Source organism: Salmo salar, chromosome ssa09, assembly GCF_905237065.1.
Source record: "Salmo salar chromosome ssa09, Ssal_v3.1, whole genome shotgun sequence".
Taxonomy (NCBI): Eukaryota; Metazoa; Chordata; class Actinopteri; order Salmoniformes; family Salmonidae; genus Salmo; species Salmo salar.
This window is the reverse complement of record NC_059450.1, coordinates 36,411,723-36,427,607: the sequence shown is the minus strand read 5'-3', so window position 1 is coordinate 36,427,607 and position 15,885 is coordinate 36,411,723. Positions and strand designations below refer to the sequence as shown.

The window sequence follows — 15,885 nt, the reverse complement described above, 5'->3', positions numbered from 1 at the left end:
CACCGAAGCATCGTTACCCATCGCGCCACAAGAGCCGCGGCCCTTGCAACGCAAGGGGCAACCCTACTTCAAGTCTCAGAGCGAGTGACGTCACCGATTGAAACGCTATTAGCGCACACCACCGCTAACTAACTAGCCATTTCACATCGGTTACACTCACCCCCCCTTTGACCTCCTCCTTTTCCGCAGCAACCAATGATCCGGGTCAAGAAGCATCAATGTAACCGTGTAGGTTCCGTCCCTCTCTTCACCCCAACCTGGGCTCGAACCAGGGACCCTTGCACGCATCAACAACTGACACCCACCGAAGCATCGTTACCCATCGCGCCACAAGAGCCACGGCCCTTGCAACGCAAGGGGCAACCCTACTTCAAGTCTCAGAGCGAGTGACGTCACCGATTGAAACACTATTAGCGCGCACCACCGCTAACTAACTAGCCATTTCACATCGGTTACACTAGGCCGTCATTGAAAATAAGAATTTGTTCTTAACTGACTTGCCTTGTTAAGTAAAGGTAAAATAAAAAATAATAATATGGCCAATGTAACACGGCTAAGGTTTGTTCTTACGCACGACGGAGTGCCTGGACACAGCCCTTAGCCGTGGTATATTGGCTATATATCGCAAGCCCTGAGGTGCCTTATTGCTATTATAAACTGCTTACCAACGTAATTAGAGGAGTAAAAATAAATATTTTGTCATGGTCTGATATAGCATGCTGTCAGCCAATCAGTATTCAGGGCTCGAACCACCCAGTTTATAATGGGGGAATAGAGTGAGGGTGTAGTGGGGGTATTTTATGGTGCCCCTCTTTGTTGCTCCTAGTATTGTTGTGATGAAAGGCATGAGGTTGCAGTCTTTCTTAGCTAATAGAGTGTCTTTCTTAGCTAATAGAGAGTCTTTCTTAGCTAATAGAGTCTTTCTTAGCTAATAGTCTTTCTTAGCTAATAGAGAGTCTTTCTTAGCTAATAGTCTTTCTTAGCTAATAGTCTTTCTTAACCAATAGTATTTTTCTTAACTAATATAGTATTTTTCTCAGCTAATAGTCTTAGCTAATAGTCTTTCTTAGCTAATAGTCTTTCTTAGCTAATAGTCTTTCTCAGCTAATAGTCTTTCTCAGCTAATAAAGTCTTTCTTTACTAATAGTATTTTTCTTAACTAATATAGTATTTTTCTTAGCTAATAGTCTTTCTTAACTAATAGTCTATTTCTTAGCTAATACAGAGAGAGTCTTTCTTAGCTAATAGAGAGTCTTTCTTAGCTAATAGAGAGTCTTTCTTAGCTAATAGAGAGTCTTTCTTAGCTAATAGTCTTTCTTAGCCAATGGAGTCTTTCTTAGCTAATAGAAAGTCTTAGCTAATAGAGAGTCTTTCTTAGCCAATGGAGAGGCTTTCTTAGCTAATATAGTCTTTCTTAGCTAATAGTCTTTCTTATCTATTAGTCTTTCTTAGCTAATACAGTCTTTCATAGCTAGAGAGTCTTTCTTAGCCAATGGAGAGTCTTTCTTAGCTAATATAGTCTTTCTTAGCTAATATAGTCTTTCTTAGCTAATAGTCTTTCTTATCTATTAGTCTTTCTTAGCTAATACAGAGTCTTTCTTAGCTAATACAGAGTCTTTCTTAGCTAATACAGAGTCTTTCTTAGCTAATACAGAGTCTTTCTTAGCTAATACAGAGTATTTCTTAGCTAATAGAGATTAGGTGTTTCTATTTTTGAGGGCCCATTATGTCTACATGTCTCGTTGTTTTGTGCAGAGGTGTGTGTGTGTGTATTTTTTTGCTGTGTTCAGTTGTCTTGCTTTGCATGGGAACTTGTGTGATGTTATAAACCAGCTACAGTTTGGATGTCTTCTCAGTCAGTTTGGCGGTGTTGAGGCGAGTGTGTTGTGGCGCTCTGCTCCCTGTATATTCTGTGTATTCCTCTGTTTCCATAGATACCTCTGTATTCATCTGTTTCCATAGATACCTCTGTATTCATCTGTTTGTATAAAAGGGATGATCTATATTTAGCTGCTCATCAGATGTGGTATTTTCGAGCATTAAGTCTCCTCTAATCAGCCTTCAACAGAGGAGAAGCCTGCTCTCTCTCTCTCTTTCTCTCCCTCTATCTTTAGTTCTCTCTCTTCATTATCTCTTCTCCCACCCACCCTCTCTCTCCCTCCGCCACTCTCTCTTTCTTTCTCTCTCTTGCTCTCTGTCTCACACACACACACATGTTTGTTTTACTATATTTTTGGGGACCAAATGATTGATTCCCATTCAAAACCTTATACCTTATACCTAACCCTAATTCTAACCCTAATTTTAACCCTAACCCGACCGGCAAAATGTCCCCACTTGTCCGAATTGTCCTTGTTTTACTATCCTTCTGGTCCCCACAAGGATAGTTAACCCAAAAGCATACACACACACACACACACACACACACACACACACACACACACACACACACACACACACACACACACACACTATCTTTCTTTCTCTTTCTTTCTCTCTATTCATTGCTCTCCATTTTCTACTCTCTTTCTATCTTTGTCTTTCTCTCTCTCTCTCTTTCTGTCTTTCTCTCTCTCTCTTTCTATTATTCTATCTTTCTATCATTCTCTCTCTTTCTGTCTCTCTCTCTTTTTTCTCTCTTTTTCTCTGTTATTCCTGGCTCTGTTTTCTCTTCTTTCATGTGCTGAGAGTGATCTCCCCGCTCTCTCCCTAGAGGTGCTTGTCTCTGCTTGCCTGTGTGTGTGTGTGTAGGAGAGGCTGTAATAAGTAGCTCCTCTGCGTTAGCGTCAGAGCTAGTTAGCATCACCCCTTTCTCTGTCACTCACATATAGCAAAGGTTTCATGTGATGTAGGCCTTTCTGTGTGTCTGGCTTTTGTCCTCTTCACATTCAACAACAGCTACTCAACACTCTGCCTCCCCCGTGAGGGACACCACCGAGGGACACAGCCAAGGGACACAGCTTATCCCGCCAGCATGCATATCACATCTTGTGTACTCCTAAAATGTATGTGTGAAATTACAACCTTTTTTCTCCTCTCTCTGTTTCTATCTCTCTCTTTTTCTCCTTTCTTTATCATATTGTATCCTACTTTAGATGGGATGGGTCGAGTCTTAGCTCAGGACGTCTATGCCAAAGACAACCTGCCTCCGTTCCCTGCATCAGTCAAAGATGGCTACGCCGTGCGAGGTGAGACGCCAGTTCTCGTGGGTGTAGAGTTCAGTAGTTTGAGAGATTACACACTTTTTATGCTTGTTTTTGTGTGAGTTTGACCCTTGCAGCTTGTTTTCAGATATAGAGGCATTACTGTTCTCCCTCTCCCTCTCTCTCTCTCTCTCTCTCTCTCTCTCTCTCACCATCCCTCTCTCTCCTTCTATTTCTCATCCCTCTCTCTGTTCCTCTCAGCGGCCGACGGTCCTGGAGATCGCTTCATCATTGGGGAGTCACAGGCAGGACAGCAGGTGAGCTCCTTACAGTTTGAGCCCTGATATTTTGGAGTTTCCCTCCCTCCCTCCCTCCCTCCCTCCCTCCCTCCCTCCCTCCCTCCCTCCCTCCCTCCCTCCCTCCCTCCCTCCCTCCCTCTGTGTGTCTCAGTGTATTCCCATAGGCTATCCTGCCATGTGGAGCTACACAGGTCACTGGCTCACTGTGATTACAAGATAATCCACAAAGACAGACCCCGTCTCTCTCTCTACCTCTACACAGAGACAGACCCCGTCTCTCTCTCTACACACAGACAGACCCCGTCTCCATCTCTACCTCTACACAGAGACAGACCCCGTCTCTCTCTCTACCTCTACACACAGACAGACCCTGTCTCTCTCTCTACCTCTACACACAGACAGACCCCGTCTCTCTCTCTACCTCTACACACAGACAGACCCCGTCTCTCTCTCTACACAGAGACAGACCCCGTCTCTCTCTCTACCTCTACACACAGACAGACCCCGTCTCTCTACCTCTACACACAGACAGACCCCGTCTCTCTCTCTACACACAGACAGACCCCGTCTCTCTCTCTACCTCTACACACAGACAGACCCCGTCTCTCTCTCTACACACAGACAGACCCCGTCTCTCTCTCTCTACCTCTACACACAGACAGACCCCGTCTCTCTCTCTACACACAGACAGACCCCGTCTCTCTCTCTACACACAGACAGACCCCGTCTCTCTCTCTACCTCTACACAAAGACAGACCCCGTCTCTCTCTCTACCTCTACACAGAGACAGACCCCGTCTCTCTCTCTACACACAGACAGACCCCGTCTCTCCCTCTACCTCTACACAGAGACAGACCCCATCTCTCTCTCTCTACTCTACACAGACCCTGTCTCTCTCTCTACTCTACACAGACCCTGTCTCTCTCTCTACTCTATACAGACCCTCTCTCTCTCTACTCTTCACAGACCCTGTCTCTCTCTCTACTCTACACAGACCCTGTCTCTCTCTCTACTCTACACAGACCCTGTCTCTCTCTCTACTCTACACAGACCCTGTCTCTCTCTCTACTCTACACAGACCCTGTCTCTCTCTCTACTCTACACAGACCCTGTCTCTCTCTCTACTCTACACAAACCCTGTCTCTCTCTCTCTACTCTACACAGACCCTGTCTCTCTCTCTACTCTACACAGACCCTGTCTCTCTCTCTACTCTTCACAGACCCTGTCTCTCTCTCTACTCTACACAGACCCTGTCTCTCTCTCTACTCTACACAAACCCTGTCTCTCTCTCTCTACTCTACACAGACCCTGTCTCTCTCTCTACTCTACACAGACCCTGTCTCTCTCTCTACTCCACACAGACCCTGTCTCTCTCTCTACTCTACACAGAACCTGTCTCTCTCTCTACTCTACACAGACCGTCTCTCTCTCTACTCTACACAGACCCTGTCTCTCTCTCTACTCTACACAGACCCTGTCTCTCTCTACTCTACACAGCCTGTCTCTCTCTCTACTCTACACAGACCCTATCTCTCTCTACTCTACACAGAACCTGTCTCTCTCTCTATTCTACACAGAATCTGTCTCGCTCTCTACTCTACACAGACCTTGTCTCTCTCTACTCTACACACACCATGTCTCTCTCTCTACTCTACACAGACCCTGTCTCTCTCTCTACTCTACACAGACCCTGTCTCTCTCTCTACACAGACCCTGTCTCTCTCTCTACTCTACACAGACCCTGTCTCTCTCTCTACTCTACACAGACCCTGTCTCTCTCTCTACTCTACACAGAACCTGTCTCTCTCTCTACTCTACACAGAACCTGTCTCGCTCTCTACTCTACACAGACCCTGTCTCTCTCTCTACTCGACACACATCCTGTCTCTCTCTCTACTCTACACAGACCCTGTCTCTCTCTTTACTCTACACAGACCCTGTCTCTCTCTCTACTCTACACAGACCCTGTCTCTCTCTCTACTCTACACAGAACCTGTCTCTCTCTCTACTCTACACAGACCCTGTCTCGCTCTCTACTCTACACAGACCCTGTCTCTCTCTCTACTCTACACAGACCCTGTCTCTCTCTACTCTACACAGAACCTGTCTCTCGCTCTACTCTACACAGACCCTGTCTCTCTCTACTCTACACAGAACCTGTCTCTCTCTCTACTCTACACAGAACCTGTCTCGCTCTCTACATTAAACAGACTCTCTCTCTACAACACTCCACTCTGCTTTTTTTTTTTTTTGATTAAATGTATAATAATACATTTACATAGTACATTTTATAATTCTCACACAGCCTCCACTATGGACACACAGCCTCCACTATGGACACACAGCCTCCACTATGGACACACAGCCTCCACTATGGACACACAGCCTCCACTATGGACACACAGCCTCCACTATGGTCACACAGCCTCCACTATGGACACACAGCCTCCACTATGGACACACAGCCTCCACTATGGACACACAGCCTCCACTATGGACACACAGCCTCCACTATGGACACACAACCTCCACTATGGTCACACAGCCTCCACTATGGACACACAGCCTGCACTATGGACACACAGCCTCCACTATGGACACAGCCTCCACTATGGACACACAGCCTCCACTATGGACACACAACCTCCACAATGGTCACACAGCCTCCACTATGGACACACAGCCTCCACTATGGACACACAACCTCCACTATGGTCACACAGCCTCCACTATGGACACACAGCCTCCACTATGGACACACAGCCTCCACTATGGACACACGGCTTCCACTATGGACACACGGCCTCCACTATGGACACACGGCCTCCACTATGGACACACAGCCTCCACTATGGACACACAGCCTCCACTATGGACACACAGCCTCCACAATGGACACACAGCCTCCACTATTGACGCTCATGTTCAAAAGTATATCTTGTGAAAATTGTATATAGTCGATTTCTGATAATTCAACTTCCCAACTGAAATGTTGATAACACTACTTCATGCCGGTAGTTATGATGCAGTTATAATGCCTTGAAAGATGCGTTATAAGCATGTTTAGCACTTTTATAATGTCCAACCTGCATGTGTGTCTCTGTAGCCGACCCACACAGTGATGCCGGGCCAGGTGATGAGGGTGACAACAGGGGCTCCTATCCCCTGTGGGGCGGATGCTGTAGTGCAGGTGGAGGACACTGAGCTGCTTCGAGAGTCTGACGACGTGAGTCAACACCCAACTTCTCTCCTTCTTTCCTTCTTCCCTCTCTCTCTCTGAAGACATGAGTCAACCAGCACTCTCCCTCTCCCATCTCCTGTGGCAACTTCCTGACCCCCTCTCAATTTATTTCAATGAACTTTATCCGCATGGAATATACTATACAAATACATTACAATAACGTACAATATGTCTCTCACCTCTCTGTTTCACAATTATTTCTCAACTTTCCCTCAATCCTTTCTCCTCTGTCTCCAGTATCTCCTCTCCACAAACAGCCTTTCTGTTTTGTACATGTAGACTTCACCTGCCACAAACCTCTTCCTGACAATAGTACGGAATGTACCGTATCTTCTTCATTAACCGCTCTGTTTGTCGTTGCAGGGCACAGAAGAGCTGGAAGTGCGGATCTTGGTACAGGCACGTCCTGGACAGGACATCAGGTGAGTGAGAAGTTTAAGTTTGTACCAGTCAGGACTGGTGGGCTCTATTTCATTTAAATCCAGTTAATTCAGGAAGTAAACTGATATTCCAGTTTTACTCAATGCTCTTCTGTAACAGAACTTTACCTCTAGTGCTGAGTGATTAACCATTTTCCCAACGCGCCATTTCTCTAGAGAGAAATCAAATCATTCACAAGAGAAACCAAGTTAAGAACCATGTGGGATGCTGGGCTGAAGGGAGTTCTAGTTTTCATGAAGCAAATATTCAATTTAGTTCAGCGCAGAAATGTGGTGATTAACTACAATCATCAAATCAAGCTTTATTTATACAGCACATTTCAGACATGCAATGCGACGCAATGTGCTTCACAGGATTTTTGGGGGGAACAATGAAAATAAAAGCTGAAATATTTACTACACAACAAAAGTAAGATAAAAACAAAAGAATGACAAAAACTAAAAGACTAAAAAGCACCCGGAGGTAAAACAAAGCTGTTTTAAATATGTCAACAGTTTCAGCCCCCCTCAGGTTCTCAGGCAGACTATTCCAGAGGCTGGGGGTATAATAACTAAAGGCTGTCTCTCCATGCCTCTTGGTCCCCCTCAGGTTCTCAGGCAGGCTATTCCAGAGGCTGGGGGTATAATAACTAAAGGCTGTCTCTCCATGCCTCTTGGTCCCCCTCAGGTTCTCAGGCAGGCTATTCCAGAGGCTGGGGGTATAATAACTAAAGGCTGACTCTCCATGCCTCTTGGTCCCCCTCAGGTTCTCTGGCAGGCTATTCCAGAGGCTGGGGGTATAATAACTAAAGGCTGACTCTCCATGCCTCTTGGTCCCCCTCAGGTTCTCTGGTAGGCTATTCCAGAGGCTGGGGGTATAATAACTAAAGGCTGACTCTCCATGCCTCTTGGTCCCCCTCAGGTTCTCTGGTAGGCTATTCCAGAGGCTGGGGGTATAATAACTAAAGGCTGTCTCTCCATGCCTCTTGGTCCCCCTCAGGTTCTCTGGCAGGCTATTCCAGAGGCTGGGGGTATAATAACTAAAGGCTGCCTCTCCATGCCTCTTGGTCCCCCTCAGGTTCTCAGGCAGGCTATTCCAGAGGCTGGGGGTATAATAACTAAAGGCTGACTCTCCATGCCTCTTGGTCCTAGACTTTTGGATAGTTAAAAGGCCAGGGCCAGAGGACCTGAGGGACCTACTGGGTTCATAACTTAAAAGCATGTCTGACATGTCTTGGGGTGCGCCATCGTGGATTGATTTAAAAACCAATAGAAGAATCTTAAAATGAATTATCAAACTCACAGGCAGCCAGTGACCATAATCCATTGGTCACTTCCTGCTTGAAATAGGCCACATAGGCCACTTCCTGCTTGAAATCTTCTCAGGTTTTGGCCTACCATATGAGTTCTGTTATACTCACAGACACCATTCAAACAGTTTTAGAAACTTTAGGGTGTTTTCTATCCAAAGCCAATAATTATATGCATATTCTAGTTACTGGGCAGGAGTAGTAACCAGATTAAATCGGGTACGTTTTCTATCCAGCCGTGTCAATACTGCCCCCTAGCCCTAACAGGTTAAGTTAGATACACACAGACTGCATAGACAGCATGAGAGAGGAATGTACACAACACAAGGACGAGGGAGAGGGATAGAGACCGTTTGTGAAAGTATACCATATCTACTTTGAAGAACTAGTACAATTATTTTGTCAGACAGCTCTGCAGCATACTTAGGCAGGCTAGTCTTGCTAAATAGGATGACTGAAGACAGTACAGTATGGGAGAACACAGATAATGTTGTCTGTCTGGCTGGCTGTTACTGCCTGAACAGAGATGAGATGATGACTTTAAGGAGTGAAACATAATTAAGTCATTAAAAAAAGTAATGTACTGCAGTATTTTATTATTTCATAGTAATTTCTACCGAATGTGAACCTTACAAAGACAATGGAATATTTTAAATGTTTTGACAATTGAATGTTAAAAGCTCTAAAATAATTTTACATGTACATTTTTATCATTTAGCAGACACTCTTAGACAGAACAACTTACAGTTAGTGCATTCATCTTAAATAGCTAGGTGGGACAACCACATACAGTTCAATAAATGATTCATATTGCTTGACTTATTCCACATTTTGTTGTGTTACAGCCTATGAATGTGAGAGCAATTTTTTTCTCACCCATTTACACACAATACCCAATAATGAATGGGTATTAGAAATGTTAGCAAATTTGTTGAAAATGAAATACAGAAATATCTAATTTACATAAGTATTCACACTCCTGAGTTAATACATGTTACAGTCACCTTTGGCTGCGATACAGTTGTGAGTCTTTCTGGGTAAGTCGGACGTGATTGGGAGTACCATACGGCGGCGGGTTTGGCCGGGGTAGGCCATCATTGTAAATAAGAATTTGTTCTTAGCTGACTTGCCTAGTTAAATAAAATAAAAAAATAAAAAATAAAAGTCTCTAAGAGCTTTGCACACCTGGATTGTACAATATTTGCCCATTATTATTAAAAAAATTCTACAAGCTCTGTCAAATTGGTTATAGATTATTGCTAGACAAACATTTTCAAGTCTTGCCATAGGTATTCAAGCAGATTTAAGTCAAAACTGAAAGGTGAATTCATCTCACAGTGTCTAGTAGAAACCAGACTGAACCAGGTTTTTCTCTAGGATTTTGGTTGTGTTTAGCTCCATTCCGTTTCTTTTGATCCTGAAAAACTCCCCAGTTCTTAACAATTACAAGCATACCGATAACATGATGTAGCCACCAGTATGCTTGAAAATATGGAGTGTGGTACTCAGTAATGTGTTGCATTGGATTGGCCCCAAACATAACAGAATCTTTTGCACAGTATTACTTTAGTGCCTTGTTTAGTGCCAGGATGCATGTTTTGGAATATTTCTGTATAGTCTTCTTTTCACTCTGTAAATTAGCTTAGTATTGTGGAGTAACTACAATGTTGTTGATTCATCCTCAGTTTTCACCTATCACAGCCATTAGACTCTGTAACTGTTTTAAAGTCACCATTGACCTCAAGGTGAAATTCCTGAGCGGTTTCCTTCCTCTCCGGCAACTGAGTTAGGAAGGACGCCTGTATCTTTGTATTGGCTGGGTGTATTGATACCCCATCCAAAGTGTAATTAATAACTTCACCATGCTCAAAGGGATATTCAATGTCTATGGTGACATCGGCTCTGGGTCGCCACCGATGGAACTGGGGGTGCCTAGCCAGCTCGTCGGGCTGTTACGTCTGCTCCCGCTCTTCCCCCCCTCACTCCTATCATCTATTACTCACACCTGCCTTCCCTCGTGACGCGCATCAACGATATTGGACTCACCTGGACTCACTCATCACCTGTTTATTTTCTCCCCTATATTTGTCAGTTCCCTTGCTCTGTTCCCCGCTGCTGCATTTATTGTCTTTTGTTTGTGTTACTCGTTTGCTGACACTGTTCCTGTCTCGTTCCATGTCTGTTCCACATTAAATGTTTGACTCCCCGTACCTGCTTCGCCTCTCCAGCGTCACCCATGTGACACATAGTCTAGATACTGTGATCATTTTTTAACCGAACCGACCTCAGAAAGCACTGATAGCTCAGCACTATGTATTGCACAGCCATGTCTACAGTATCTGAGTGCCTGCCACTCACCCAGCCCCCTCTGTCCCTTCCTCCAGGCCTATAGGTCATGATATAAATCTTGAGGTACTACTAGGGTTGCCACACCGGCGGTCACGAGTCATGAAGGCAGTGAAATTCCACGTGACCATAGTACCAGTACTGTGTCTCTGCCACTCACCCAGCCCCCTCTGTCTCCCCTCCCTCCAGGCCTATAGGTCATGATATAAAGCGTGGGGAATGTGTCCTGTCCAAGGGTACCCACATGGGCCCTTCTGAGATTGGCCTGCTGGCCACCGTAGGAGTCACTGAGGTGGAAGTGCAGAAGTTCCCAGTGGTGGCTGTCATGTCAACTGGCAATGAGGTGAACACACACACACACACACACACATATTTTGCCATCTCTCATGGTATCTTTAATACCTGGGATTGTGGTGGCAGGTAGCCTAGAGGTTAGAGAGGCAGGTAAGACATCAACCGATTGCCGGTTTGAATCCCAGGTTCTGACAGGAAAATATTGCAGGATGTGAGATGGTTTCCTGTAGAATATGAACAGTAACGTAACCTTCTTTGTGTGTGTGCATGTGCGCGTGTGTAGCTGTTGAACCCAGAGGATGACCTGCACCCAGGGAAGATCAGGGACAGTAACAGATCTACACTGCTGGCCACCATTCAGGAACATGGCTACCCTACCATCAACCTGGGCATCGTCGGAGACAAGTCAGTCAACAACACTCAATCATAAGCTTCAGTAACAATGGCTTCATCTACCCTCCTAGAAAATATTGGGCTGGTTTCCTGGACACACTTTAATCCTAGTCCTGGACTAAAAAGAATGCTCGATGGAGAATCTGAAAGCACAAGGCTAAAATCTGTGTCTGGAAAGCTATAGATTAATCTACGATCAGAAAGATGGGAGGGTATGAACTGTGACCTGTGACCTTTCTCCTACAGCCCAGACGACCTCCTTAATGCCCTGAACGAGGGGATCAGCCGTGCTGATGTCATCATCACCTCAGGAGGTGTGTCCATGGGAGAGAAGGTAAGATTATATAAAATACATTTAAAGTTTAAAAAGAACAAGGTGATAAGCTTCACTGCAGACCCTGGTTCGATCCCGGGCTGTATCACAACTGGCCGTGATCGGGAGTCCCATAGGGCGGCGCACAATTGGCCCAGTGTCGTCCGGGGTTACGGGAGGCTGGGGTAGGCCCTCATTGTAAATTTGTATTTGTTCTTAACTGACTTACCTAGTTAACCTCTATGGGCTAGGTGGGACGCTAGCGTCCCCCCCGGGGTGCACTCCATCAACAGCAGGTGCATTTCAAGAGCGGCAAATTTGAATCCAAATAAATGTCAAAATTCAAATTTTTCAAACATACAACTATTTTACACCCTTTGAAAGATAAACATCTCCTTAATCTAACCACGTTTTACGATTTCAAAAAGGTTTTACGGCGAAAGCATAAATTTAGAGTATGTTAGGACAGTACATTTACAAGAGTTGTGTGTAATGTTTTGTCAATTCAAAGACAGGATCACCAAAACCATAAAACCAGCTAAAATGATGCACTAACCTTTTACAATCTCCATCAGATGACACTCCTAGGACATTATGTTAGACAATGCATGCATTTTTAGTTCTATCAAGTTCATATTTATATCCAAAAACAGCGTTTTACTATGGCATTGATGTTGAGGAAATCGTTTCCCTCCAATAACCGGCAGTCAAGTCAACACCACAAATGAAATAATTAAAATTAGAAAACATTGGTAAAATATTATATTGTCATTTAAAGAATTATAAATTTACATCTCTTGAACGCAATCAACTTGCCAGATTTAAAAATAACGTTACTGGGAAATCACACTTTGCAATAATCTGAGCACTGCGCCCAGAAAAATACACGTTGCGATACAGACTAGACGTCATGTTGGGGAGATCTAAAATCGAAAATACTATGTAAATAATCCATTACCTTTGATTCTCTTCATCAGATGTCACTTCCAGGTATCACAGGTCCATAACGAATGTAGTTTTGTTCAAAAAAGCTCATCATTTATGTCCAAAAATCTCCGTCTTGTTAGCACATGATCTAAGCCAGCCGGACTTCTCGTCATGAACGAGGGGAAAAAATATATTTACGTTCGTTCAAACATGTCAAACGTTGTATAGCATAAATCATTAGGGCCTTTTTAACCAGAACATGAATAATATTCAAGGTGGACGAATGCATACTCTTTTATAACGTATTGGAACGAGGGTACCCAACATGAACTCGCGCCAGGTGTCTAATGGGCCATCATCGTTCCATGGCTCTTGTTCGGTCAGATCTCCCTCCAGAAGACTCAAAACACTTTGTAAAGGCTGGTGACATCTAGTGGAAGCAATAGGAAGTGCCAAAATATTCCTCAGCCCCTGTGTTTTTCAATGGGATAGGTTTAAAGGTAATACAACACATCAGGTATCCACTTCCTGTCAGAAAATGTCTCAGGGTTTTGCCTGCCAAATGAGTTCTGTTATACTTACAGACACCATTCAAACAGTTTTAGAAACTTTAGAGTGTTTTCTATCCATATATAATAAGTATATGCATATTCTAGTTACTGGGTAGGATTAGTAACCAGATTAAATCGGGTACATTTTTTTTATCCAGCCGTGCAAATACTGCCCCCTAGCCCTAACAGGTTAAATAAAGGTTAAATAAATAACAAATGAGTGGTGAGGCAGTGAGCTTATTTAGATGTATTTTTATGAGGTCACTGTGTTTGTGAGAGCATATTAAATGGCTAGGGGCGTTGTCCTTTGTCAGATGGCATCATTCTAATGCTACACGCAGTTGAGACAATGGGGCTAGGGGTGGAGTTTGGTCTCTATGATGAACCTCGAGTACTGTGCATCTGCTGTTCTGATCCAGCTGTTATACTGCTGTTCTGTTCCAGCTGTTCTTATTCAGCTGTTACTCCTGCTGTTCTCATCCAGCTGTTATTCCTGCTGTTCTGTTCCAGCTGTTACTCCTGCTGTTCTCATCCTGCTGTTACTCCTGCTGTTCTGTTCCAGCTGTTACTCCTGCTGTTCTCATCCTGCTGTTACTCCTGCTGTTCTGTTCCAGCTGTTACTCCTGCTGTTCTGTTCCAGCTGTTACTCCTGCTGTTCTAATCAAATCAAATTTATTTATATAGCCCTTCGTACATCAGCTGATATCTCAAAGTGCTGTACAGAAACCCAGCCTAAAACCCCAAACAGCAAGCAATGCATGTGAAAGAAGCACGGTGGCTAGGAAAAACTCCCTAGGAAAAACTCCCTAGAAAGGCCAAAACCTAGGAAGAAACCTAGAGAGGAACCAGGCTATGAGGGGTGGCCAGTCCTCTTCTGGCTGTGCCGGGTGGATATTATAACAGAACATGGTCAAGATGTTAAAATGTTCATAAATGACCAGCATGGTCAAATAATAATAATCATAGTAGTTGTCGAGGGTGCAACAAGCACGTCCGGTGAACAGGTCAGGGTTCCATAGCCGCAGGCAGAACAGTTGAAACTGGTGCAGCAGCACAGCCAGGTGGACTGGGGACAGCATGGAGTCATCATGCCAGGTAGTCCTGAGGCATGGTCCTAGGGCTCAGGTCCTCCGAGAGAAAGAAAGAAAGAGAGAAAGAAAGAGAGAATTAGAGAGAGCATATTTAAATTCACACAGGACACCGGATAAGACAAGAGAAATACTCCAGATGTAACAGACTGACCCTAGCCCCCCGACACATAAACTACTGCAGCATAAATACTGGAGGCTGAGACAGGAGGGATCAGAAGACACTGTGGCCCCATCCGATGATACCCGGACAGGGCCAAACAGGCAGGATATAACCCCACCCACTTTGCCAAAGCACAGCCCCCACACCACTAGAGGGATGTCTCCAACCGCCAACTTACCGTCCTAAGACAGCAGGATTATCCAGCTGTTATACTGCTGTTCTCATCCAGCTGTTACTCCTGCTGTTCTCATCCAGCTGTTACTCCTGCTGTTCTGATCCAGCTGTTACTCCTGCTGTTCTGATCCAGCTGTTACTCCTGCTGTTCTGTTCCAGCTGTTACTCCTGCTGTTCTCATCCAGCTGTTACTCCTGCTGTTCTCTTCCGGCTGTTACTCCTGCTGTTCTGATCCAGCTGTTATACTGCTGTTCTCATCCAGCTGTTACTCCTGCTGTTCTCATCCAGCTGTTACTCCTGCTGTTCTCATCCAGCTGTTACTCCTGCTGTTCTGATCCAGCTGTTACTCCTGCTGTTCTGATCCAGCTGTTATACTGCTGTTCTCATCCAGCTGTTACTCCTGCTGTTCTCATCCAGCTGTTACTCCTGCTGTTCTGATCCAGCTGTTACTCCTGCTGTTCTGATCCAGCTGTTATTCCTGCTGTTCTGATCCAGCTGTTACTCCTGCTGTTCTGTTCCAGCTGTTACTCCTGCTGTTCTCATCCAGCTGTTACACCTGCTGTTCTCATCCAGCTGTTATACTGCTGTTCTGTTCCAGCTGTTACCCCTGCTGTTCTCATCCAGCTTTTACTCCTGCTGTTCTCATCCTGCTGTTATACTGCTGTTCTGATCCAGCTGTTACTCCTGCTGTTCTCATCCATCTGTTACTCCTGCTGTTCTGATCCTGCTGTTACTCCTGCTGTTCTGTTCCAGCTGTTACTCCTGCTGTTCTGATCCAGCTGTTACTCCTGCTGTTATTCCTGATGTTCTCATTCTGCTTTTACTCCTGCTGTTCTGTTCCAGCTGTTACTCCTGCTGTTCTCATCCTGCTGTTCTGTTCCAGCTGTTACTCCTGCTGTTCTCATCCGGCTGTTACTCCTGCTGTTCTCATCCAGCTGTTACTCCTGCTGTTCTGTTCCAGCTGGTGCTCCTGCTGTTCTCATCCAGCTGTTACTCCTGCTGTTCTCTTTCGGCTGTTACTCCTGCTGTTCTCATCCAGCTGTTACTCCTGCTGTTCTGATCCAGCTGTTATACTGCTGTTCTCATCCAGCTGTTACTCCTGCTGTTCTCATCCAGCTGTTACTCCTGCTGTTCTGATCCAGCTGTTACTCCTGCTGTTCTGATCCAGCTGTTACTCCTGCTGTTCTGTTCCAGCTGTTACTCCTGCTGTTCTCATCCAGCTG

General features: G+C 44.9%; 1 protein-coding gene across 11 annotated transcripts in view; it reads left to right on the top strand.

Moving 5' to 3' along the window:
* Nucleotides 1-15,885, top strand: part of gphna (gephyrin a) — a 158,885-nt gene that overhangs the window by 135,966 nt on the left and 7,034 nt on the right. For all 11 annotated transcript variants that reach the window (XM_045723617.1, XM_014211278.2, XM_014211285.2 and 8 more), the window contains 7 exons: nucleotides 3,096-3,188; nucleotides 3,405-3,460; nucleotides 6,550-6,669; nucleotides 7,048-7,106; nucleotides 10,949-11,102; nucleotides 11,337-11,458; nucleotides 11,693-11,780. In XM_045723617.1, the coding sequence (XP_045579573.1) occupies nucleotides 3,096-3,188; nucleotides 3,405-3,460; nucleotides 6,550-6,669; nucleotides 7,048-7,106; nucleotides 10,949-11,102; nucleotides 11,337-11,458; nucleotides 11,693-11,780 (692 nt within the window). The remainder of the gene's footprint in view (nucleotides 1-3,095; nucleotides 3,189-3,404; nucleotides 3,461-6,549; nucleotides 6,670-7,047; nucleotides 7,107-10,948; nucleotides 11,103-11,336; nucleotides 11,459-11,692; nucleotides 11,781-15,885) is intronic.